Source organism: Arachis duranensis, chromosome 7 (genome assembly GCF_000817695.3).
Source record: "Arachis duranensis cultivar V14167 chromosome 7, aradu.V14167.gnm2.J7QH, whole genome shotgun sequence".
Taxonomy (NCBI): domain Eukaryota; kingdom Viridiplantae; phylum Streptophyta; class Magnoliopsida; order Fabales; family Fabaceae; genus Arachis; species Arachis duranensis.
In genome coordinates, this window is record NC_029778.3 from 73,312,716 (window position 1) to 73,338,802 (window position 26,087).

General features: G+C 32.8%; 4 protein-coding genes across 4 annotated transcripts in view; 1 reads left to right on the plus strand and 3 right to left on the minus strand.

Annotated features, from left to right (window-relative positions):
* The window catches only part of LOC107459442 (uncharacterized), a 5,280-nt gene extending 1,626 nt beyond the window's left edge, over nt 1–3,654 (minus strand). Inside the window, exons 1-3 of the mRNA XM_016077673.3 lie at nt 3,131–3,654; nt 574–2,893; nt 96–106 (exon numbers count right to left, since the gene is read on the minus strand). Coding sequence (XP_015933159.1) covers nt 96–106; nt 574–2,893; nt 3,131–3,654 — 2,855 coding nt within the window. The remainder of the gene's footprint in view (nt 1–95; nt 107–573; nt 2,894–3,130) is intronic.
* A 5,374-nt stretch (nt 3,655–9,028) lies between these two features.
* On the plus strand, nt 9,029–14,358 carry LOC107459730 (mitogen-activated protein kinase 19). Its single transcript, XM_016077976.3, has 10 exons — nt 9,029–9,406; nt 9,912–10,320; nt 10,440–10,567; nt 10,672–10,731; nt 12,252–12,401; nt 12,513–12,668; nt 12,816–13,027; nt 13,132–13,233; nt 13,379–13,548; nt 13,754–14,358. The coding sequence occupies exons 1-10, from the start codon at nt 9,383–9,385 to the stop codon at nt 14,143–14,145; spliced, it is 1,803 nt and encodes a 600-aa protein (XP_015933462.1). The 5' UTR covers nt 9,029–9,382; the 3' UTR covers nt 14,146–14,358.
* A 225-nt stretch (nt 14,359–14,583) lies between these two features.
* LOC107459443 (uncharacterized) lies at nt 14,584–17,316 on the minus strand. Its single transcript, XM_016077674.3, has 4 exons — nt 17,080–17,316; nt 15,607–16,194; nt 14,799–15,314; nt 14,584–14,709 (listed from the first exon to the last, which is right to left on the minus strand). The coding sequence occupies exons 1-4, from the start codon at nt 17,314–17,316 to the stop codon at nt 14,584–14,586; spliced, it is 1,467 nt and encodes a 488-aa protein (XP_015933160.1).
* Nucleotides 17,317–23,561: 6,245 nt separating this feature from the next.
* Nucleotides 23,562–26,087, minus strand: part of LOC107459939 (protein SRG1) — a 4,679-nt gene continuing 2,153 nt past the window's right edge. Inside the window, exons 3-4 of the mRNA XM_016078252.3 lie at nt 25,245–25,572; nt 23,562–23,840 (exon numbers count right to left, since the gene is read on the minus strand). Of these exons, the coding sequence (XP_015933738.1) occupies nt 23,577–23,840; nt 25,245–25,572 (592 nt within the window). The 3' untranslated portion in view covers nt 23,562–23,576. The remainder of the gene's footprint in view (nt 23,841–25,244; nt 25,573–26,087) is intronic.

Genomic DNA, 26,087 nt, shown 5'->3' on the forward strand with positions numbered 1-26,087 from the left:
ATCAACTAAAATAATATATTCACATAGAATTCTTAATTTTTTTAAAAATATAAAATATTTTTTTCATTATTTTAAGTCAAAACTCTCCAACACACATTGAATCAACCTGATAATAATGATTTAATACAGTTAATTAAATAGTAACATTCTCACTCATTTAACGAAATACAATCTAATTTATTTTATTTTTAAATCACAAAATTAATTTTTTTACAATATTTATTTTCAAATAATTTAATTTATACTCAATTTTTTCCAATTTTAAATTAATATTCATTCATTTTAATAATTATAAAGTATTTTTTTTTCCAATACCAAATATACATCACTAATAATATAAACACATTGTATGACTATATTTAATTTATACTGAAGAAAGACTTGAAAGCTTATCCTTTTTTTTTTGAAACATAGAAAGCTCAACACATTAAAGTGGAGCATAAAATAAAGAAGAAGACACACAACGAGCTACCAACCAAACCAACACCTAACACCCCAGACCTATCAACAGCCTCCCCCAGAATCACCACCACGCCATTCTGTATAGCTCATCACCGTCTTTGTGTGGATTACCTCCAGGCTTGCTCTTGTATTCTTAAAGATTCGTGCATTCCGTTCCAACCAGATGTTCCAAATAACTGCAAAGAACACTGTCATCCACATCTGCTGCCCTTGTTGTCTATTATGCAAGCCATGCCAGCTTTCAAACATTTCCCTAATGGTTCCAGGGATCACCCACGCTCTACCTAGTGACCTCAACCACTTACACCACACCTGCCAAGCTACCTCACACCTAAGGAATAAATGCTCAGCAGATTCTAATTCCTTAGTACACATTACACATAAACTATCCCCCAGAATGTTGACTCCTATTTTACCCAGCCGCTCCTTGGTGTTAACTCGATCAACTAGCACAAACCACCCAAATAGCTCAATCCTCGGAGGAACAAAACCTTTCCAAACGGAGCTCGTGAAACTATAACTCGTTATTTCAGCCGAAAGAGTCTCCGCTTGTATAGCCTGTATCACAGAACGAGTAGAGAAAACACCTTTATTGTCAAACTTCCACACCACGCTGTCCTCCCGACCTGATGACAACCTCACTGGCCTTAACCTCTCATGCAGCTGATTGACAAGTTCTAGCTCCCATTGGAACAACTCCCTCCTCCATTGGAAATTCCAAATCCAATCAAGCCCATCCCAAAAGCCACAGTCCCCAATTAGAAGTCCTTGCTGGCTTGAGATAGAGTATAGTCTCGGATAACTCCCTTTGAGAACACCCCCTTGAATCCAGTTATCTTCCCAAAATCGGGTTTGCATACCATTGCCTATTTCCATTGCCAGTCCACTTACCATTTTATCCCGAATCCGCGGTTCTTTTATATTCAGCTGACAGATGTCCCTCCAAGGCCCTCCTTTTACTTGTAAAGGCTGAGTTGCCAATATTACATTCGGGTTCAACTTGTTACACGAACAAACAATCTTCTTCCACAGCGGGCAATCCTCCTTTGAAAACCGCCACCACCACTTAAACAGGAGCGCTGTGTTCCTTAGCATTGCATCACCAACCCCCAAGCCCCCCACCTTTTTTGGAGCCTGTACTAGCTCCCACTTAACCATAGGTATACCAGAGTTACCATTCTCCTTACACCACATAAAGTTCCGTTGTAGAGTGATCAGCTTGTCTGCCACGGCTTTCGGCATCTTGTACAGACTAAGATAATATATGGGAAGACTATTCAGTACCGACTTGATAAGGACCAGCTTCCCTGATTTATTCAACACCTTCGCTTTCCACAAGCTAAGCTTCTGTTCCACCTTATCAATGATTGGTTTCCAAGTCTTTACTAGCCGCGGATTTGCACCTAAAGAAATTCCCAAGTATCTTACCGGTAGAGCAGCTTGCTGGCATCCCAGTATTCCACATGCCTGATCAATCCATCTTTGCTCACAGTTCACCGATATCAGATTTGATTTTTCAAAATTGATGCTCAGCCCCGACATCAACTCAAAGCACCGCAACAGTCTCTTATAGTTAACAATTGTTTCAGTCTCCGGCGGGCAGAACAAGATAGTGTCATCTGCGAACTGTAAGTGTGACAGTTCAATATGATCTCCCCCTACCAGCAGTGGAGCAATGCGTCCGTTCCTGACAGCTTCCCCCAACATCCGATGCAAAACATCAACCACTAAAACGAACAGCAGTGGAGAGAGCGGGTCCCCTTGTCTTAGTCCCCTCTCCATCTTGAATGGCTTAGACGGTGACCCATTCACCAAGACTGCCATGGTAGCCGTAGTAACACCCTCCTTCACCCAACTCCTCCATCTTTGGCCAAAGCCCATTTTCTGGAGCACAATGTCAACAAAACTCCATCGCACTCTGTCATAGGCCTTTTGAAAATCCAGTTTGATAATGGCTGCTGTCTTTTTCCGGGTCTTCAGCCAATGAACCGTCTCGCAGGCTATGAGGGCGCCATCATGAATTTTTCTTCCCTTAACAAACGCAGTTTGAGTCTCTCCGACCAACCCCGGCATCACAGCTCGCATTCTTCTCACCAACACCTTCGAAATCACTTTATACACACACCCCACCATACTAATTGGCCGAAAATCCTTCACCTCCTTTGCACCTTCAAACTTTGGAGCTAGTGTCACCCAAGTGACATTGGCATCCGTTGGCATCTTCGCACTTTGAAAGAACCCCAATACCGCAGCAATGAAATCCCGCCCAATGTCCTCCCAGCATTTCTTTATGAAGTTCATGTTATACCCATCACTCCCTGGGGCCTTGGAAGATTCGCAGTCCCACACAGCCTCCTTGATTTCCTCCTCCGTTGGCATTGCTTCTAAAGCTTCAGCCTCAGCCCTATGGATACACTTTACTAAGCCATCCCTGATTCCAATCCTCGGAACATATTATTGTCTATATAACTCCTTATAGAATCCTCGAATCGCACCTTTTATTCTCGCCTGATTCTGCACAAGTCTTCCATGTATCATTAGTGCGTCGATCCTGTTATTCCGTCTTCTGGCTGAGGCAATGTTATGAAAGTATCTGGTATTCTTATCCATGTTTGCAGCATGCTTAGATCGAGACATCTATTTCCAGTGCAATTCCTTTCTAATGTACCATTTTGAACAAAAGCTCACAAGCGCCTTCCGTCGAGCCTCTGTTGTACCATCATAAATTCCATCACTGACTAAATTGTCTAGCCTGGTAAGCTCCTCCTCAAACCTCATAAGTCTCTTATCCATGTCCCTGAAGTTCTCCTTGTGCCATTTCCGCAATGGTTCTGTTAAAGCCCTCAGTTTGCACGTGAACTGCGCTTCTCCGAGGCTTTGCCATTCATCCTTCACCATTCTCAGAAACCCCTCATGCGTAAACCAGGAATCCAGACTTCTGAACGGTCGAGGTGCCCCTCCGAATCTTGTCCCATCCAATATCAATGGACAGTGATCGGATAGCCCCCTTGGGCCACCCTTTATCCTAATATCCGGAAACTGCTCAGTCCATTCAATAGTCACCATCACTCTATCAATCCGACTACAAGACCGCCCCCTAAACCATGTAAACTTCCTATCCGTAAGAGGCAAATCAATCAACTGCATGTCATGCACCCATCCCTTAAACTCTTCCGACTTGTAAAATTTCATTAAAGTCCCCCATAAAACAGAACGGAACCTGACACAGCCCTGCCACATAACTCAGTTCCTCCCACACCCCCCTCTTTGCCTCCCTCCCATGCGCCCCGTACACCAAACAAAAAGCACAGTAAAAGTTGGTCCTTGAAAGCTTATCCTTTGATGTGCAAATAAGTGTAATAGATAGATACAAGTGTATCTAGTGAATGCATCCACATCATGAAAAGATGTTAGAGGAATAGGTCCCCAAATATCAGAATATTCCATTTCTAAAGGGGAATGAAAATTAAAATGATCAGAATTAAAGGAAAGTAAATGCATCTTTGCTTGTTTACAAAATTCACAAACTGCATATTTTATTTTATTTTATTGAATAGCAATATTACACTTTCTCATGACATCAATTATAATTTTGGAGACACTATGACCTAATCTTTTGTACTATAAGTTGTAAGCATATAAATTTACAACATAAACAATAGGTAAAACAGAATTAAAATTAGAATCAGAATTAGAAAGACTAGATGATAAAATTTCAGTATCATACATGAAATTTGGAACAGATTAAATGATAGCAATATTATAGGATTTATAAATCCCTTTCTTAGGAATTTCTTGGAATATAATTTCCTTGATGTCTTGAGATTTAACCTAACAAACATGAAAATGAAATTCAAACAAATTATTATGAGTGGCAAATCTATGAATATTAACAAGATTTTGCAAAATATCTAGAACAAGTAGCAATTTATCAAGCAAGTGTAATTTTCACTTTCTCTAATACTGTAGAACAATACAATAATGGTAAAATATTGAGGACTTAGAGGTTTGATTATTTGTAAATTTACAAATGATTTTATAAGTATTTTCTGAACTCAAGAGTTTTATTAAATTATAAATTATAAAAGTGTACTTGAATTTTTGTTTGTAAGGAATATGCTTTTCATCTCCATAAACAAAATACTTTTTTGAATTATAAAAAATAACCTTTTTTATTGTTCCAGGTTAATTCAAATTAAAACTTGGTAATTTTCTAACACGAAAATATGCATTTATTTTTACAGTGAAATATCTCACTAAAACAAAAATTATATTATATATCAAAGTAGTTGTTTCTTTATTTTTTATTTTAATTTTTTTTTTTTTGGGTTCTGGATCAAAGTGGTTGATTTAAGATTTAAGAACAAAAAATATCTACACAACTTTGTGTATGTTCACAACTCATAGGCTTGCATGTTGTGCAACTAGATGTATTAAAAAAATGGCTCAATTAAATTACAAAATATATTTTACTCAAATATTTATTATTATCACTTTAATGTACCAAATTATTATTAAAAACCTACTCTTAATGCTTAAGTAAGATTCTAAAAGCTAAATTAGTCATGAAACTATTTTAGTTATTTATTCATAATTTTATAAGTTCAACTGTTATTTAACCGAAATAATTGAATTATACTAAATTTATATATAAAATTATAAACAAATACATTTAAATATAAAAATATTCTAATATAAATCCTAAAAATACATAAATTAAAAATATAACACTAACTAAAGTCTCATAATCCTATACAAATAAAATTTTAAAAATTAAACTGAAAATTAAGTCATTAAAACTACCAATTCAAAAGTTTAATTAAACTATTCAATTTATTTAATTGGTAATCAACCAAATTATATTAAAATAAGATGAATAATATATACAAAGTTATTGTATTATATGATATATAGCTTGAAATAAACAAAGAACAATAAAAATATTTATCATTTAATAATAATAATAATAATAATAATAATAATAATAACTAATATTTTTTTATTCTTTAAAGTAATTTTTATTGATATCTAATATATAAAGCTTCCTTAATCTTGATGTTTAAATTAATATTTTTTATTTTGCCTTAAAAATATAAGTGATAAAATATTTTTTTTCTTTTTTTAGTATAAGTGAGTGATAAAATTAAAAAAAAATTCTAAATGATTTTGACAATTATTTCGAAAGACAACGAAGCCTTCAATTAAAAAAAATATTCTTTTTGGCTCTTGAACTTTATTTCTGTGAGACTAGTTAGTTCTTTTGTCAATATCTTCTCTCTATATTAACAGAATAAACTTAGATAACATGTTAAACTGCTAATTTATTCGTTAAGAGTCAACTAGGATTCATAATTTTTTTTGTTGGGAGTTTTGTTGTCTTTTAGGGGGTAATTGTTAGTTTTTTTGTTACTTTTTTGTAAATACGTTGACTAAATTTACTGCGTAAAATCAAGAAATATTAATGATTTTTAAATTGTTTTACTTATAAAAATTAAATGGAGGATATATTAGTGATTGACGAGTCACACAAGCATGTTCTTGAGAGAGATCATTAACAGAGGAACTAATGAGTCTCACGAAGTTAATTATCAGGAACCGAAATGAATATTTTTTTCTTAGAAGCCTCGTAGTCCTTCGAAAAAATTATCAGAAGTCAAAACTGGTATTCACCCATTTAATGTAAAGAATGTAATCACACAAAAAAAGAATAAAGGACAAATAGGTCCCTGATTTTTTTTTTGCGAACATTTTAGTCCTCAAAGATTGAAAAATACATTCATGTCCCTGACCCTTCCAAAACGTGAACAAATTTACCTCTCCGTTGAATTCACTCCGTTGGATCCAATGAAAAATTCTGATGTGGCAAACGTGGAGCTGACCTGACCATTACAGGATGATACGTGGCTTTCAGCTTTTGAAAATAGGACAAATTAGTCCCCACACACTAAAATGACACCATTTCACCACCTCCCCCAATCTTTTAAATTGTTGAGCCCTAATCCTTCGACTCCATAGAAACGGTGAAGTGGGTGTAGTGGATGAAGAAGAAAGGGAAGACTTTGTTTTACCCAAGTAGCTTCTTCTTGCTTATGAGTTCTTGCTCCCCAAATCTTGGCATAGATAGCTTCTTCTTGCTCACCCTCCTTGTCTTCCTCTCCTGCTTCTTCTACCTCGACTACAGAGGCTTACATTCATGGGGAACTACGCTGCTTCTTCTTCTTCTTCCGCTGCTCCTTCACTGGTTCAGTTTCTCTCTAAAAAGAGCAATCAATGCAATATTTATGATGGTAACTAGATTTTGGATGAATCCTACCCTTTCTTCCACTCTGCCAATTGCTCCTTCCTTGATCAAGGTTTTCGATGCTTTGAGAATGGAAGACCTGGTTCCGAAAGGCGAAATTTTGTTGATAAAAAGTATACATCATGGAGGACTAACTAATGTAAAATTTTCACGCAAGAGGAGTTATTTTTGTTTCTCATCCAATTTGAATTTTTCTTTACATTGCAGGTTCTGTTTTTCAAAGAAGCCATGCCATTTTTTTTTTTTTACTTTCTTGAATCATTCTTCTACAATACAAATTTCCTCCCTCTTTTATCAGGATATCCAACACTAACCTATAGACAAAATAAAAATAAACATTAATGACGTATTTCTTGACACGGATTCAACTTCAATTATAGATAGAAATTATTTCATGCTTATGAAACACAAAAGTTTATTACCTATCAGGTCTAAGCAATGCAGAATTAAGAATCTCAAGTCTGTTGGTGGCAGCAATGACAATAACACCAGTGTTTTTGGTGAATTGGTCCATTTCTGTGAGTAATTGATTTAGTGTTTGCTCTCTTTCATCATTCCCTCCACCAATGCCAGTACCTCTCTGCCTCCCTACAGTATCTAACTCATCAATGAACACCAAACACGGCGAATTCACCTTTGTCTTGTTGAACAAGTCCCTCACCCTTGAAGCACCTACACCAACAAACATCTCAATGAACTCTGAACCTGATAGAGAAAAGAATGGAACACCAGCACTTGGGTGAGACGCCATCTTTGCCATCCTTCCCGTTAGGATGCGAGCTCGAGCCGAACTGATCTCCACTTTTTCTCCAACTTGATGATACTCCTTCAGATGCCATGGAAGGAAGAATTTCCTTTCTTCCTCTACTCCCCACAACACCCATTTCGCCGTTTCTGTGCAGACGAGAGATTAGGACAGAACAATTTGAAAGATTGGGGGAGGTAACGAAATGGCGTCGTTTTACTCTTCGGGGACTTATATGTCCTGTTTCGAAAATCCCCCTACCACGTGGGTTCCGTAACGGCCAGGTCAGACTTTTCCGTCCAACCCAAACGCCCGAATTCAACGGAAGGGTTGAAATGTTCATATTTTTCGGAGGTGAGGGACTTGAATGTATTTTCCCTTCCTTGAGGACGAAAATGTCCACAAAAAAAAGGTCAAAGACCTATTTGTCCTTTACTAAAAAAAAAAGAATGTAACAATAAATTTGGACCTAGTCCGATATCCAATGAATATAATAAAAAAGTACCCTAATACAGTAATACCAATTTAATAATCCCCTTTTTGACATTGTTCTGTCATCCTCCCTAACTATTTCCTGCAACAAATTAAAAAAGGTAGAAGGATAACAACAAAAAAATAAATGATAGGTGACACGTGTACAAGTCAACAAAGAAGAAAAAGACGGCAATGATGGAAGGGGCGGTGAAGACAGATGACGGAAGGAGCTTCTCTAGCGAAGGGGAGGCGAGATGGTGGCGGAGGAATGTGCAGTGGTTGAATGTGAGGAAGAAAATGCATGAAAGTGGAACCACTTAACCTTGGGTTTTTTTTTGCCTTAAGGGATTAGGCCATTAGGGTTATGGATCACTGTTTTTTTTAATTAATAAAAAAACAATGTCGTTCAAGTTTCAAATATGAAAATCGCCAAATTTTGGTTCGGTTCAATTAGACGATTTTTGACCAATTCAAAAGTTTAAAAATGATTTCTGAAACAAACAATTATATCTATTGATCGAATAGCTTTTCTTGTTAGTTCACAATTCGACCAATTCAACTGACCAGTTCAAATCGATTTTCAGTAACTTACTCTTAAGTCAATTAGCTTTGATTTATTGATTAACAACTAAAATTTAATTAATGTGTTTCAAAATTATATGTTAAAGTTATAAATTAAAATTCTTTTTATAAATGATAAAGTTTTTTTTTTATAAAAATGATACAAAATCTAAGTTTTGAATGTATTTATTATATATTATTAAAATAAAATATTTAAAAGTTTTTATTGATAAGAATCTTAATATATATCTTTAAATAGATGTTAGTTAAACCCTAATTACTGTTATTTATTTGATGAACTAATTAACTGAACGCAGTAGCTAGATTAGAACGGGTTTTCAATTCATACTTTCATAGTTTGTTGGAGTTTTCTAGACATAAACGGACAAATGAATAAATAAAATAAAATATAACTATAATTATAAATAATAAATATAAATAATAATAAAATTATAATTAGAAAGTTTACAACTTTCACCCACCTCCCCTAACCTTCTTCGTTGTTCTCATATCTCAACTTCTCTTTCTCTCTTCTTCTTCTTCTTCTTCTTCTTCTCTCTCTCCTGAGTTCAGATCCTCTGAAGTGAAGGTTTACGCTGCATCTTCATTTCTAGGGTTTTTCATCTCCATTTGCAACCCTAATTCCAAAACCTTCGAGGATTTTGCTGCTTAATCGGTCCGTTTCTTCCAGCTGATTCGCCGCAAATTTGAGGTTTCACCTTGATCTTCGATCTGTTTCGATCCGTCGAAGCTAGTGACACTTCTTTTGTGCGGTGAAGTTTTCTTGCTGTTTCGATCTGTTTTGAAAAGGAAAAGGAAAAGGAAAGGAAGAACAGAAGATGCAGCAAGATCAGCTCAAGAAGGTTCTTTCTTTTCTAATTGCACGCTTTTGTCTTTTCTGTGGAAATTGTGAAGGAAATGGAAAATTGGAAACTCAGGGATATTTTATTGGTTCATTTCTGTGGAAAATTGTTCTTTTTTTTTTTAAAGTTTGGATGTTGCTGCTGGATTTTGTGCTAATTTGGTTTTGAGGATGAATTTGGAATAGCCATCGCTTTTGGATCGATTTCTTTACAGCCAAAAAAGTTTGTTCATGAATGATATTCTACCTAGTTGTTATGGGCTCTCCGTACATTTGATTAATTTTCGGCATTTGTTAAAAACTTCTTTTGCATATTCTGGTACTCGTTTGTCTCAAATTATTATTTTTTTCAGATTTTATGATGAAAGAGTTTGTTTTTGAAAGAATTATTGTTTACTCAATACCAAAGCTTGAAGGGATTTGGTTAACTAGTTATGTTTCTGCTTGGTTTTAAAGAATCTGTTTTTCATTTGATTATAGTTTACATCTTACATGTCAATCTGCAGGACATGAAAGAGTTGGACTTCTTCACCGACTATGGGGATGCCAACAGATACAAGATTCTTGAAGTTATAGGGAAGGGTAGCTATGGAGTTGTCTGTGCAGCAATTGACACACACACTGGGGGGAAAGTTGCAATAAAGAAGATTAATGATGTTTTTGAGCATATATCCGATGCCATTAGAATCCTGCGCGAGGTCAAGTTGCTAAGACTTTTAAGACACCCTGATATTGTTGATATTAAGCGGATCATGTTGCCACCTTCAAAGAGAGATTTTAAAGATATTTATGTGGTCTTTGAGCTCATGGAGTCTGATCTCCATCAAGTCATCAAAGCTAATGATGACTTGACCCGCGAACACCATCAGTTTTTTCTTTATCAGATGCTACGTGCTTTGAAGTATATGCATACAGGTATCTGCTCATCTATCTTTTCTCTCACATTTTTGCCTTTGTTTCTATTTCTGTCACTGTTATATTGTCTTGAAATATGAAGCTAAATTGTTTTTGAATGATCTTATGTATAATTACAGCAAATGTGTATCACAGAGACCTTAAGCCCAAGAACATACTGGCTAATGCAAACTGCAAGCTCAAAATTTGTGATTTTGGACTTGCCAGAGTTGCATTCAATGATGAACCAACTGCAATATTTTGGACGGTAATGAGGGTTTATTTAAGTTGAATTTAAGATAGATATGGCCATTTTTATATGTTCAGTTCCATGAGGTCTCCATCTCTCATATTTCCTTTTGGTGATTGCAGGATTATGTTGCTACTAGATGGTACAGAGCCCCTGAGCTGTGTGGATCGTTCTCATCTAAGGTATAATTTTGCTAAACTTTGTTGTTTAAGTCTTCTGTGGCGTAACTATGTGGTCATCTATGCTTTATTTATAACAGAAACTTTATTGACATTATTGACTATTGTAGTTTCTAGACACATTTTTGAATTAATAAAGCTTAACTGTCTTGGTTGAGCTAGTTTGTCTTTCTGACGCTTTATCTAATGTTCTTATGATAGTGCCCCTCAATTATCTTAAATTTAATGTTTCCTAGTACCTTTATTAGAAACTTGACATTAGCATGTCCTTCTGGTGCCAACACTTCCACTAGCACACTGAACTATATGAATATGTTGATTTGACTTAGTTTTGATAATATCCAAGTATTTTATCACTAGTGAACTATTGTCAAAAGCTGCTAGAATGTTTAACCGAAGTACAATCATCTGGTTCCTTGATCTTATAATCTCTTAAATTGTTTTTTTCTTGGATCTTGGCTTTTTACAATTTCTTATGCTTGCTCCATTCCCAAAGTACTGTCATCATGTGATGCCAATCTTTTCTGCATCACTTATACATCAGTATACTTTTAATTTGGTCACTCAATTAGCAGTTATTGCTATGGGTAGATAGCTAATAGCAATAAAGACTCAAGGTTTTCCCTGTAAATTCTGATCTGATGTATAAAAATTGACTTGCGTTATAACTTATAAGTAAAAGCCATGGGTATTGAGGTCCAGTTTGGGTAAACAGCTTAATTAAGCTCCTTTTGAAAAAATAGCTTAAACAATAAATGACTATATTAAAAGTAGCTTATAAATAAGTTATTTTGTGTTTGGATTTTTAGGTCTAAAAATGCTTATTTTATAGAAATGTGATAAAAAGTAATAGGATTATGAGAGAAGTCATTTTTTTTTAACTTCTCTATAAGCTCCTTGATAACTTCTTAGAAAGCTGCAATTTGGTTTTGAAAATTGTATTAGACATTAATACTACTACTTTTCATAAGTCAAAAGCTCAAAAAAGTTACTTTTAAAGCTTCCCAAACGGGCCGAGTCATGGAGTAACAACTTCATGTTTAATGTTTAGTAGTTGTGTAATTGTTGATGAACTGGCATTTAGTGAAATCCTGCCGTAGAAAACTCTTTTAGGACATGAGTTGGCAGTCATACGCAGGAAACTGTACTTTCTCGAACAGGCTGAATGGTATGAAATTTCATATGATTATCATTATCTTCTTCTGTTCATCATTATCGTAACACTATGTAATGAGGTTAACATGCTTGACCCAAAAAGGAGAAATTGAAACACTGGTTTGCTTACGTGACTTGCAATGTTGTGCTTATTGTTGTATGAAATGCTTTGTGTGTTTTATAGTAAACAGTAATGCCTAGATTATAAAAATTCTTGTTCAGGGAGGACTATTGATCTCTCCTGGAAGTTGAATTATCTGTCCTTCAGGTAACTGTGTCGGTTTGTCTGTTCCCCTGAAATGGTTTGGTTGGAATGCATAATTGTCCTACTACTTTAATATTCTGATTTTGTTTGCATTTGTGTGCAGTATACACCAGCGATTGATATATGGGGCATAGGATGCATTTTTGCTGAGGTGCTAACAGGAAAACCGTTGTTCCCTGGCAAAAGTGTTGTGCATCAATTAGATTTGATTACTGATCTTCTTGGGACACCATCACCCGAAGTTATTGCAGGAGTATGAATCACTCTTACTTTTATGTTTCATTTTCACTTTATCTTATTCTTATGTGATTTAGTGAAGTGTATTTTAAGTATTTGGCAATTAACCTTATTCTAACTATTGCAGGTTCGAAATGAGAAGGCAAGGAAGTACCTCACAGAAATGCGGAAGAAACCTCCTGTGCCATTTGAAAAGAAATTTCCAAATGCTGATCCATTGGCACTTCGCCTACTGCAAAGGCTTTTAGCATTTGATCCAAAGGAGCGGCCAACTGCCCAAGAGGTGATTTTCTTATCTACTATGGCATATATTATGTGTCCCATTATGGAATATCAAATCGAGTTAATTTTATGTTCTTTGCATAAAAAATTATCTTTCTTTTGCTCAATATAAACCTGAAAGAAATTATTCTACTTGTTTGGTTGATAGGCACTAGCTGATCCTTTCTTCAAGGGTTTGGCCAAAGTTGAGAGAGAGCCTTCATGTCAGCCAATTTCAAAATTGGAATTTGAGTTTGAGAGGAGAAGATTGAATAGGGAGGATGTTAGAGAACTACTATATCGAGAGATTCTGGAGTATCATCCTCAGCTTCTCAAAGATTACATGAATGGAATGGAAGGGACAAATTTCGTCTATCCTAGGTTAACTTAACGGCCATAGCTTTTTACTTGCAGATGTAATAGATGCAGGTTTAGTGTATGTTTATACGTAATGCATTTTATTGATGCACATATGTTCCTTGCAGTGCCATAGATCATTTGAGGAAGCAATTTGCTTATCTTGAGGAAAACCATGGTAAAAGTGGCCCTGTGATTCCTCCGGAGAGGAAGCATGCTTCCCTTCCAAGGTAAGATTATCGCATACTAACCCTGAAAGTCTTTGTTGTTTTAGACATTGTATTTAGTTTCTGGTTCTTGCTCACATGTTGAGTTTGGTAGCATTTTTTATTTCTCATGGATATGTTATCTAATTATGCAACTTCATTTTTAAAGGTCCACGGTACATTCTAGTACATTTACTCCTAGCGCCCAGCCATCATTCCCTCCGAATGAGAACAAGCAAATTGCAGAAGATGCATCTAAGATTTCGAGAGCTGCCGGAGAATCTAATTCAACCAGTCATATAATAAGGCCTTCGAGACCTCCACCAAAGGTGCCAACAGGTATAAGCTGTATATAAAATGGTGCTTACCTCAATTATATTTTGTAAGTGGATTAATGCATAAGTTCGGATAGTATAGAGAAAATAAAAAAAAAAAGCAGGAAATATGTGTGTGTAGCTCAGCAAAGCACTTCAATAATCCCGTGACTTGGTTTTATGAAACTGAATCTGAACTAAAGTGTCTTGGTTTTCTTTCTTTGCCACAGCAAAACCGGGTAGAGCTGTAGGGACGACGGTTTCATACTATGATAGTGGGAGAAACATGAAAGACAATTATGACCCGAAGATGTTCTACCGAAATACTCTTCCTCAAGCAGTCTCTCCACACTGTTTCCAAAGGATGTGCCCTACAAACCCCAAAACGCCATCGGAGGCATACAAGGATGTTTCACAAGGCAAACACCAACTTCCATCCCAGCAGGGTAATGTGCCAGCGAGACTGGCTATAGATCTTAATACCAACCCATACTACCAGCACGGGAAGAGTGATCATGTCTCTGCCATTGATGCTAAGTTGATTCAAGCACAATCTCAGTTTGGTGCAGTTGGTGCTGCCGCAGTAGCCGTGGCTGCACACAGGCACTCGGGGTGCTTTTAGCGTTTGATTATCATAGGTTGTTAGGAGGAGGTATTGAATTAGAGACATGTTATATGCTCTGTGCTCTATGCTATGCCTGGAGTTGGAGGGTTAGGAAGTTGCTTAATTTTTAGACTGGTTTAGGTTTGGTTTTTCACTTCTTTCAGAGTACCATCTGTGTAATTATATATGTACATCATTTAATTGATCAATAAAATGATAATTGTTTTTCCATCTTGATGCAAAGATTATCTCCCTATTTTTTGGAAAAAAAAAAAAATCTATCCAAGCTCTGAAGTTATAAAAAGAACTAGGAATTTAATATGAATTCTACTTTCTTTTATCTATGAACTTTGCCAACTGGGCCATGATAAAATACTGAGCTAAAATAATGGACATAATATAAGTTAATTCAAAATCTGAGGAGTTGTTAATGGAACATTCCATTAACAGAACTTGTTACGGAATAATAATATCGAAGTTGCTAACTGTCCATTCTGCTACATGGCCAACATCACTTACATATATTTCAGTCCCTATGTTAATTGATGTCCATGTTCTCTTCACAGGTTTGGTTCCAGGATCCTGCATTAAATATGTAAATAAATCATTGCCAAGATTCAGAAATTCCCTCACATTCAAGTAGAATATGCCACTGATTTTAGTTAACTTGCCTGATAAAAATAGAGTGATTGAGAGAGCCTTCCAACGTCAAGGACCCAAGTTCTTGGATCACCAACCCACCCTTCCCCTTTCTTCGTCGGATACCCGTATTCGCCCCAAACTGGATGGGGCAGAATCTGGAGAATCTCTTGAGGCTGCGGGTTGCTATACGGATCAGAGGTCTTCACTGGTTCCTCCAAGTGCTTGGCATTGCCTGGAGCACGGTAGATATGATAAGCGTCGTAAGGGAAGTGCGCTGCATTGGTCCGGTGAACCCGGGTGCCATTGGAAAAGGTGTGGTAAGGAGGACATTGTTCAAGCTGGCTGGGTTTACACCATGCTTCAATTTCCGGGTTTATGATCATTTCGCTATACCTGGTAACATCTGAGGTTACATCCCCATTGCATGGCTCACCATTGTTCTTCCAACAACTTCCTATGTCCATGAGGTAGAATTGGCTCTTTGGACCCCCTCCTTGCTTGATATCAAGGGTGAACTTTACCTTAAAATGAGGTGATTCTGGTACCTATGCAAACACAGAATTATTTTAAGTAACTTAACATCCATAATTCATTTATGTAACATCTGTAATTACATATTTATTACCTCTAAAATTATTCATTTGTTTCAGTAATAATTAAAGAATACAAGAATAAAAAAAACGTCGGACTATTTTGGATTGACTTTTATTGTCTTTCGAATATTTTTACGTTATTCACACTTAGAAAACATCATCTCAGTTTAGACTTGAAAGCAATAGCCACATATCCACAGAATGAATTAATTGAATAGTTAGAGAGAAAAAAAAAATAACATACCACTACCGACATGCCTCTTGTTTCATAATGGTATCCAGCAGAGAATCCTTTTGTAGCATCTGATCTCAAATATAGCATTAGCCATGGATACTTAGAAGATGTCTTCAACAAATTGTGAAAAACCCAGCTTCCTTCACACAATTTCTTCTCCCAAGACACAGAGTAATAAGATGTATCATTCATATGAAATGCTTCCTTGGCATCAGCATCCAAGTCCCATGATCCATAGAAACCCCCCTTCATGATCTTCTCTTCCTCACCATAACCTTTGGTATAGTTGTGGTACATTGAAGGCATGTTCATGCACCCTTTTCCAAAGCAGGGAAACTCTGGCGGTTGCGGGAATGGCTTCGACTTGAAGCCATTCTTTGGACACATGGCGGCCGTTGTGTCCAAGTTTCCGTTCTTGAGCATTATCATCCAGAACTGCCATGACCCCGGAGTGTCGGGAACGTCGCATTTGCTTCCCAAGTATAGCTCCTTCTGTGCTGCATATTCATTTACACTTTGTGTCTGAAGCATACGCCGTGGATTGCTTGATAAGCCTAGTCTGTTCTGCCATTCTTGCACCTTGTGATGATAGGTCGGCTCTGAAGAAGAAAAAAGGGATCACTAAGTCATGATATTTCTTTATACAACCATGCTAGATTTACTTTAAAATCAACTACTAAAATTAGTCACTAGTATACAATACACATATTGAAATACAAAAACACATTAAAAATAAGTTATATTACACGTATTTTTATACACAAATAAATGGTGTAGTTGATTTAGTAGCAAAATTTTAATGTGCAATGTTAGAATATTATTAAGATCAATTAGGATCAATTAGTATTATTTAGTATATCTGAATATTTATTATAAGATATTACGTCTTTATTATTACGATTCTCTTAGTACGTATAAATACCTTTTTATATCGTATCATTTCAAACAACTTGAGCAGACAACTTGAATATACAACTTGAATATACAATTTGAATACACAACTTGAATCCACTCAATAATACACAAATTATTTTCTCCAGTTTAGTCTCTTGTTTCTAACATGCAAAAAATATTTTTGCTCTTTCCATAAACCTATTATTTTCGGAGATATTCAATGTACTCAAACATAACTATTATATACTTACAGACCAAATTTAAACCTCCAACTCTTATTTAATCCGATGAATGATAACTACTTGACTAACTTAAGTTGGTTGTACACTAATAATGTATATTGATAGACTATCAATAATCATGTCATAGTCATAACATGTTTATTGAAAGACCTAGTTATTAGTAAAATTTTGACTAATCTGATTTGATCGGTAAATATATGTTTAACTAGTCTTAAGTTGCTAGATTATTTTTAAGAGCCCTACTAATTTATTTTAACCATTGTAAACGACTCAAAAGAGATGGTAAATCTTTTTAACAAAATAAATAACTTGGTATATTGGCTGTGTGCTTACCGCGACAATGAACGTGTTCAACATCAACGCAATCTGCCATTCTTGGGCTCCCCATATTTGGTGCTTCTTCTCCAACCTCGTTGCATTGATTCCAAGACTCAATGGCAACTCTAAGGTTATCGGTTTCCATGCCTGGATCTCCAATGGCTGATGCTTGATAATCTTTCAATAACATGAAGGTAAATGTCACCCCAAAAGTTAATAATATTACAAGCATATAAAGACATGTAGCACAGCAACCTTTCTCCATTGTTAACTACGAGAAGAGTCGTGATGTATGTGTGAACTGTGGAAGCATAATAATAAGTAAACCGAATGAAAATATTTGTAGTTTAAAACGAATTTGATAAGATAAATCTGATTGGATGACGGTGTAAAACTATAACTATCAAAATTAAACTCTTTCAAATATAAATTTGTTTTTGAATAAATTAAATTTAATTATTCAAATATTGGGTACGTGGATAAATGGATATGCATGTTATTTAAGATAAGATAGTTAATATGTACTTGGAAGTTGCATTCGGAGTCTCTTTTTTAACCGATTCCACTAACATCTGAAATTAAAATTAGAAACTTCAGTTTATGAATCCAGGATACGAATTTAAATCAATTTTTTTAAAAGTACATTATTTATGAATAGTTAAATTTTAATCAAATTTTAAATTAAATATTCTTTGTTAACTGAACAAAGGATTTGATTATCTCATAGTTTTTAGACTATTAAATGGTTTCAATAACAATATATTTTTTTAAATTTTTTAATAATTATTAAATATTTTTTATTTAATTTTAATTACAAATTAATCTTTCATATATAATTAGAATTCCGCTAGGAATTGACAATGTGTACAATATACTAGTTACTTAGCCCAATAGAGATAAATAATAAAAACCCCTATATAAATTACTTTAAATTTAAAAATTCTCATTCAGTGATATCAAATTTCAAATTTCAAATCCCTCAATTTTAAATTTTTAAAAATTTAATTAATTATTTCAAAAAAATAACCATCCAAAATTTTAACCAAAACATTTCACTCTAATATATATTTTTTTAATTAGCGGTTACCCCACCTTCATTAATAATCATCCCACTTCACCTTCGATACTTGGCTTGCCACACGCCACTCACCCTTAGTTAAAATAATTATCCACTTAAGAATAAAAATAATCATTCACATATTTAATGAATTGAACATCTAACATATTTTAATTGTATCTATTCTTAATATATAAAAGTAGATACATAAGTTTACCCACATTATTTTTAAGCTATTTTTCTTCTTCTACTCACGCCATGTCAGCAATATCGCTTACTTGGCAAAATTTTAGAATCAACCACTCAATTTTTGCTAAATCATCTATTATTTTTAAATTAGCAAAAAAAAAATATATATATATATACAAAAAACAATACAATAATTACCATCGACAATAACTAGAAATTAATAGTGTCTAACCAAATTTGTAACTTACAAAGATATTAAATTCATATTCCTATATTTATTATATTTTACCGTTGTAAATAATACAAGAAATTTATAACTCCAATAATTAATATATTAATTTCTATAAATAACTCATTCAATGTAATAAACATTCATATTACAAATGTCATAATAATATTATTAATCATAATAAATTTTACGTTACAAATATTTAAATTTCATACTATTTGAACTACTTATATAAGTTTCTTATCACTATTCCTTCAAATTACATCAAATTTAGTACAAAAAATTTATTTCTGAATTACACAACATCTTAAACTTACTCAACACAACATCTCAAATTTACTCAATGGAGATAACTATGTTGAATGTGAAAAGTGTATAAAAAAAGCATATGAAAAAGGAGATAACTACATTTGTGACACATGTAATCAAACACCACAATATCCAACAATAAGGTAACTCTATATACTTTTCATAATCCAATCTATCAAATTATTAGTTACTAACCCAATACTTATTTTAGGTTCAAAATTTAATTAAAGGTTTCTGATCAAAGTGGTACAACAACTTTTGTACTATTTGATGGCGAAACAAAAAAATTGTTAGGTACAACTGCTTCAAATCTAATGACACTCCAAAAAAGTAATGACATTGAAATACCACCTCAATTGAAAAATTTGTGCAACCTCACTTATATTTGAAGTCAATGTAAATGATTTTAATCTTAAAGAAAGTTCTAAAAAATACACTGTTAACAAGACATTTATTCTAACCAAAAACACTAAATTTTAACACCTATTTGTTACCAAACATTTGTTTCAACCAAAAATACTAAATTTCAACACCCATTACAACCAATAAAACAGGTAATACTAAAAAATCACTTATTTTAGTTATTTTAACATCATTTTTATTTCTAATTTAAATTATTCATTGATTATAGGAATCAACTTCGCCAACACTAATATCATTAGACGAAGATCACATACCCATCAAGAGATTAAGAAGAAAGAAAACTTTACAAATTCAAGACACAATTTCGGAAGAAGAACATACTTGAAAAGATGGAACAAACAACACAATAGAATGTGCATATAACTCAATAATTCATAAAGAACATGCCTTCACAAAAACTTACATAGAAAGAAGAAAGTAACAACAACCAATAAAGAAAAAGGAGAACAAGCGCCACATAAGAAGACATGCAAAAATTAAACCACCAAATAAAAATGTCATTTTGTACATACAACTCTAATATCCAAATCTTTTGTACTACAAATTATTTTAAATAAAATACCTTTTAAATTTAACTTAGTTAACACATTTAATTTAATTCTACAAAACATAACAATTTTTAATATTTATTATATACAATCATTAATTTACCGCCCCACGTATCGTGCGGGTCTCATTCTAGTATAACTAAACTCAATCCAGTCAAAATAATCATCTACATAAAAATTAAAATAACCATCTGCATACCTAGTAAAATGATCATCTTAAATTGACTATTAAATACATTAAAATATCTCATTTACATTAAGAATAAACATATCATTTACATAAAAAATAAACATCTACATGCATCTCGCCGCCAACAATGTTGCGACAGCAACAATGGCGCTCCTTCTTCTCATCACCACCACTTCCTCATCATCGCAAGACCCACGTCATAATCAGATACCACTTGACTCAGCTCTTTACCCAACTAGTCAGCCCACTGCATGGTTTTTCCCTTCTGGCTTCTTCGGTGCCATTTCCATCCTTAGATTCCGTGTTTTCATCCTCACTAAAATTCTTTCATTCGTTGCGGCGTTTTCAGGCTTTCGCGACCTGATCCCGTAGCTCGTCTATCTTGCCTTCTTCTTCACCAAGGAATTCATCAAGTCCGGCTTCGGGAACCACGTCGCGTACCAGTTCGTCTCATTCTTCTGAAGTTCTTTGTTGGAGTTAGAGTACAACTTGATTTTCAGCGAAGTGCTTCTTGCGCCGGCGATGTCGGTTTCAGCCGCATCGATGAGAGAGGATGGAGAGGGAGAGGGAGGTATTTGTAATTGTTTGGAATCATCTTTATTTGCTTTGTATTTAAAACTGAAAATAATTTTGTAATTAATTAATTTAATTATTATTTAATGTTAATTTCAATTAGAATCCCGCTAGGGAGTCAATGGAGTATTTGTACAGTGTGTACAATGGGCTATTTATTTGGCACAATATGAGTTAAAAAATAACATTCAGGATAAAATACTACTAATTTATCAAATACAAATATACCCATACTATTCATCCGGGTACCAGAGATAATAAACATCTGATATCCTACTGAATCGAACATCCCTATACCTCCGTTGTATACATTATACAGATAATCCATTGGATTCCTATACTCTCTTTCAAAAATATCCGCATTGTACACATTGTGCACTAATTAGATTGGCTTTTCATACTTTTTCAATTATAAAATCAGTCTTTATTTTATAAATTATTATTTTATTATTTATTTATCATGTTTATTAACAATTAAAAACAAAAATAACAATAAAATAAATCTTCCATCAATCGTGACTTTCATATATATTTTGACAATAAATCAATGAATTTTTTATTACCCGACCCGTTACATCCATAAAAGGTAAAAAAATCGTATTTATTGGTAATTCAATCATACAACCAATCCAATAAATTTCGCATCACAATATGGATTTTTTCCAAAATTCAATCGACAAGTATCAGTTTTTTTTTTTATCATTGATTGAATTTTACATGGCAATATGAATCTTTTCAAAATTCAATCGGTTGAAATTGTTATACAATCGATTGAATTTTGCATGCGCTATCTATTTTGCCATTTCAGAAATGACATTGAGGAATGTTACCTGAAACTCTACGAGTCAAATTGCATTTCAAATTTATTCAAAACTGGTTAAATGAATATATGGCAATTAGTTGTTTGTTTTCTTTCTGAAACTGAGGATTTTCTCATGGGAGACTCCAATGGCTCATTTGTTGTGATTTTTGCAGGTCTTCATATGCACTCATCTCATGGATTTATTGCAATGGCATTCTTTGACCAAGGTTATTGCTTGTGCATCATAGTGGAGTTTAAGTTTTCAAGGTTTCATCAGCTGAGCCATTGTGAACATAATATCTTTGAATTGTTTCAGTCTCAGCAGATTAGTATGATAAGAATTACATTAACCATCATATGATCACTTATGCCAACCAACTTAACAGATAAATTTTGCTAACATGCATGTTTACTAAACCTAATAAATGCAATCTCTTTGTCCTCTGGAGACGGAACACTGAACACCAAAATATAAACACTTGAGCATGCATATGTTTCAGTTAGAATAATCTGCACTAAATGATACTATTTGATTCAATCAATTATAATGGTTTTCTTGTGAGTATTGGTTATTGAAATTACTAAGTAAAAATTGAAGTAATTCTGTTTTCTAAGGAGTTTTCAGTAGGATTGTACATGATTTAGTTAATAAAAAAATCAAATCTATTTTTGGATTAATCAAAAAATATAATTTGGTTAATTAACTAAATTGGTTTTATATGATAAAATTGGTTATAAACTAGTTAAAAAAAATTAAAAAATTAATTTTTAACCGGTTATAAAAATAAAAATTAATTTTAAAAAATAATCATTTTTTTAAATCGGTTTTTACATAAAAAAAATAAGAAATCAGTTTTTAACCGATTATAAATTACTTTTAACTGGTTAAAAACCGTTTTTACAAAAAAATCGGTTAACTAATTTAAACACAAAAATTACATAAAATTTGGTTTTGATTTTGGTTAACTAGTTAAAAATCGATTTTTAAAATTTAGTTTTGGTTAATCACTTTTTAATAATATAGATATAATTTTTAAAATTATTTTATTAAATTGGTTAATCAAAATGTGATTATAATTTTTTAATCGGTTACCACAATTTGATTATTTTATGTACCCCTATAGTTTTCAGCCTTGCTATTATAATATTGTATGCAGGCTTGTTTCAGGACATGCGCATCATAGCTATGGTATTCTTTTGCTTTAGTAATATAATGTGTATGTTGAAAAACTAATGAAAATAACGTGGGATTTTGGCATCGTCCAGGACTGCACTGTGCACTGCTTGCAGGTGAAATTATGTTATGATCTAAATATATTTTTTTCAACTTTCTATATTCTGACGCAAACTACATTGCTCATGCAGGTGTGCCACATGAAATTATAAAAAGAGCTGCAGTTGTGTTGGATGCTGTTGCAAATAACAAGTGTGTTGAAATTACGCCATTATGATTGAATTTATATTGGCTTAATATAGTTAAGAAATCGATTGGATATCTGTAGATTGTGATTTCTGTAACTGAAAAATTCCGTAAACGATGAATAAATTGAAAATTGACGAGATGGATAAAGCGATGAACAAATTGATAATAAAAGAAATTTGATGGAAGATCACAATTATAGAATTGCGTAATTGAAATACAAATTAACGGTATATATTATGTACCAATTATTAATTTTAGTATTAAAAAACATAAGATTAGAATATCTAAATCAAAATAAATTTGAGAAAAAAAATTAAGATAGAATTTTAAAGATAAGATAGATAAATAATAAAATAATAATTTATAAAATAAAAAATAAATTTTAAATTAAATAANATATTTTATTATTGGATCATTTAATGGTCCAAATATTCTGGATCATCCAATCCTTTACCAACTGAATAATCCTCTCGTTAGCAGCAAGGATTTTTTAGTTTCTAAACTTACTACTAACTTAATAATCTTATAGACTAGCTTCTACTCTATTTATTCCAAAAATTTAAACCAATACAAATAAGTAGGTTATATCTTTAATTTTAATTTAAATTCAAATACTATAATCAGAAAAGGGCTTACTGTTTAAGAATTAAAAGCCTTCATTTCATTCAATAATATAATGCAACAGTCCAATAAGGCAACAATCGAGCTTTAATTCTTGGAACATTGATATATATGGTAAAAATTAATGTTAAAGCCATTAAGTTTATTTTTGTTAAAGCCATTCAATCTCGATGATGCTCTGTTAATATTCTCATAGCATCTATGTAAGATTTTCCATCAAGTTTACGAGCAAATAATCCCTGTAGGTACTCCTTTAATTTGATTGTTTTGAATCGTGGTGGTGTTTCTTTAGTGATCAAACTTGATGCAGGACCTAATGTGGTATCATATCTTGGACTGTAGAATGTAGCAATAGAAAGCCTTTCCTGTTCAGAATTCACCACTGCTCGATGCTCTATACTTCGATATATCCCATTTGTTACAATCTGCATTATTTGTAGGTAAATATGCAATCAAAATAACAAGTAGATATTGTAAAGAAAAAATAGAAAAGCCATATATATACTCAGTACAAATTCATATACAAAATCAACTTTTTTTTTTTTTTATAATTTAGAGGTTGGATTTAATTTTAAGTCATACCAAAGTATCACACATCACATTTGTTATTATTAGTTGTACTGCTTTTTAACTTATATAATATAATTTCTAACCTACACACAAAAGTGAAGAATGAGTAGTATTGCCTTGATATATAAGACAAAAACAGTTAAGTATAACAAATTAGTCATATCTCTTAAACTAATGGTCACTTTTTCTATAAATAAAGGTTGAATTACAATTCAAGCTCCCCTGCCCCTAAAAAAAGCGTCTTATTTCATGCTTAATCCTTTATTACGTTAAAATACATAAGTAAATTGACTTTTTCTAAATATGTAAATTGACCCTTAATACATTTTTCATCGATTATTATAAAAAATTAATTGAACATACTTATCAAAGGCGTGAAAATGACATATTTAAGAAGGAAAATATTAAACGGTGAATACTTTTAGTATATAAAAAAAGAGTTGGTCAGCATTAGTTAAATGTAGAATAAAACTAAAAAAAGAGTATTGATCACCCAGAATTTCTCATTTAAGAAAATTCAGGAGGCAGTTTCACATTACCACAAGTTCAAGGGATTAAACATAATTATTATGGGCAAAATTGCATATTGTAAAGTCAAAGGATAGATTTGCCGACTTAGACAAGTTTATCTAGGGTGTACATGTTCAGCTCGATCCAAAGATTTGGTTCGGTTTCGAATATTTTAATGGTTAATTTGGTGTGATTTCATCGAATCTAAGATCGAGTAAGAGTTTCAAAAATAGACTCAATCATTATTTTGGGCCAAGTCCGGGTCAAGACGAATCCGATTTCACAAGGCTTCATCCGGTCCATGTATACCTTAAGAAAACTAAAAAAGATATATATGTTTTAAATTAATTTTAATATCATGTTATATTAATTATAAGTTTATTGTTTTATTTTTAATCACATTTGTTGAATTAAAAAATAGATAAAAAAGCATTAAATTAAAATTTATGGACAAATTCAAATTCAAATTCAAATATAGATATTAACTTTTCGATAACAAAATTTTTTTTCATAAATAAGTGCGTCATAAATAATTTTTTTTTATAAATTATTATTAAAATTTTAAAGACCCGATTTTCATCCTATTTGGATCTGATTTTACCCGCCCATAAACATCCTGAGTTTATCAACCAATTTATATATTTTTAAAGCATATAATTAGCTAAAGTTTAATTAGAAAGTGTGAAACATAGTTAATCGTAAAATAAATCCGTGATATAGGTGAATAATATAATAAAGTATGCATGTACCTCCAAGATATCCCCAATGTTAACAATGAAGGCATTAGGGAGGGGTGTGACAGGAACCCATATACCATCTTTCTTTATTTGTAGCCCTTCAACTTCACTAACTTGTAGGAGAATGGTTAAACCTCCTCCATCTGAATGTGGTGTGAGACCAATAACCTTCTCTGGCTCAGGACATGGAGGGTAATAATTCATTCTCATGGATTGTATTCCATCTACTTCAAATAACTCCCTCATTTCTTTTTCATCCATATTCAAAGCTATTCCCATTTGTTTAATAATAACATTGCCTAGATTTTTCAGCTCCTCTGAGTAAAGTTCTAGAGTCTCTCTGCAGGCCCACAAAAAACCCAAAATCACAATTAACACACATAATATATTTTTTAAGCATTTTTTGCTGTTAATTAACCTCCAAACTATATTAAGTACTAAATAATTAATAAAATATTTACACATAAAATTGTCATTATATAAGGTTATTTTGGTAACTAATTATGTAATAAATTTTTCGAGTTTAGGTTTCTTAAGTAGTGTACAACACTACACCTGATCAAATTATAGTGATAGTTAATTGTATTTAATAGAAGGTTACAAAATAAATTAATAGTTCTAATAATGAAAAATTTTAAGTATGAACAATTATAAGTTTATAACTATGGAAAATACAAATTCATTCAAAGATTGAATTAACTTGACAAAATTATCTGAAACATTTTATAAAACTATCTAAGAAATGACCTACTTTGTGTAAATTTATTAAACTATTTTTTTATTAATATCAAGTTGTTTACATTATTTATGGTTAAGATTACAAAGTTTAAATTTTTCATGGTTAAATGTAATCCA

What these genes read in the sequence shown, in the direction of transcription:
- LOC107459443 (XM_016077674.3), bottom strand. Translation starts at nt 17,316, where the DNA reads ATGGAGAAAGGTTGCTGTGCTACATGTCTTTATATGCTTGTAATATTA. An exon ending in ATTGCGTTGATGTTGAACAC is followed by an intron (nt 16,195 to 17,079) that starts GTTCATTGTCGC and finishes TCTTCTTCAGAG; the next exon opens with CCGACCTATCATCACAAGGT. An exon ending in AATCACTCTATTTTTATCAG is followed by an intron (nt 14,710 to 14,798) that starts GCAAGTTAACTA and finishes TATTTAATGCAG; the next exon opens with GATCCTGGAACCAAACCTGT.
- LOC107459730 (XM_016077976.3), top strand. Translation starts at nt 9,383, where the DNA reads ATGCAGCAAGATCAGCTCAAGAAG. An exon ending in AGCGGCCAACTGCCCAAGAG is followed by an intron (nt 12,669 to 12,815) that starts GTGATTTTCTTA and finishes TTTGGTTGATAG; the next exon opens with GCACTAGCTGATCCTTTCTT. An exon ending in AAGCATGCTTCCCTTCCAAG is followed by an intron (nt 13,234 to 13,378) that starts GTAAGATTATCG and finishes TCATTTTTAAAG; the next exon opens with GTCCACGGTACATTCTAGTA.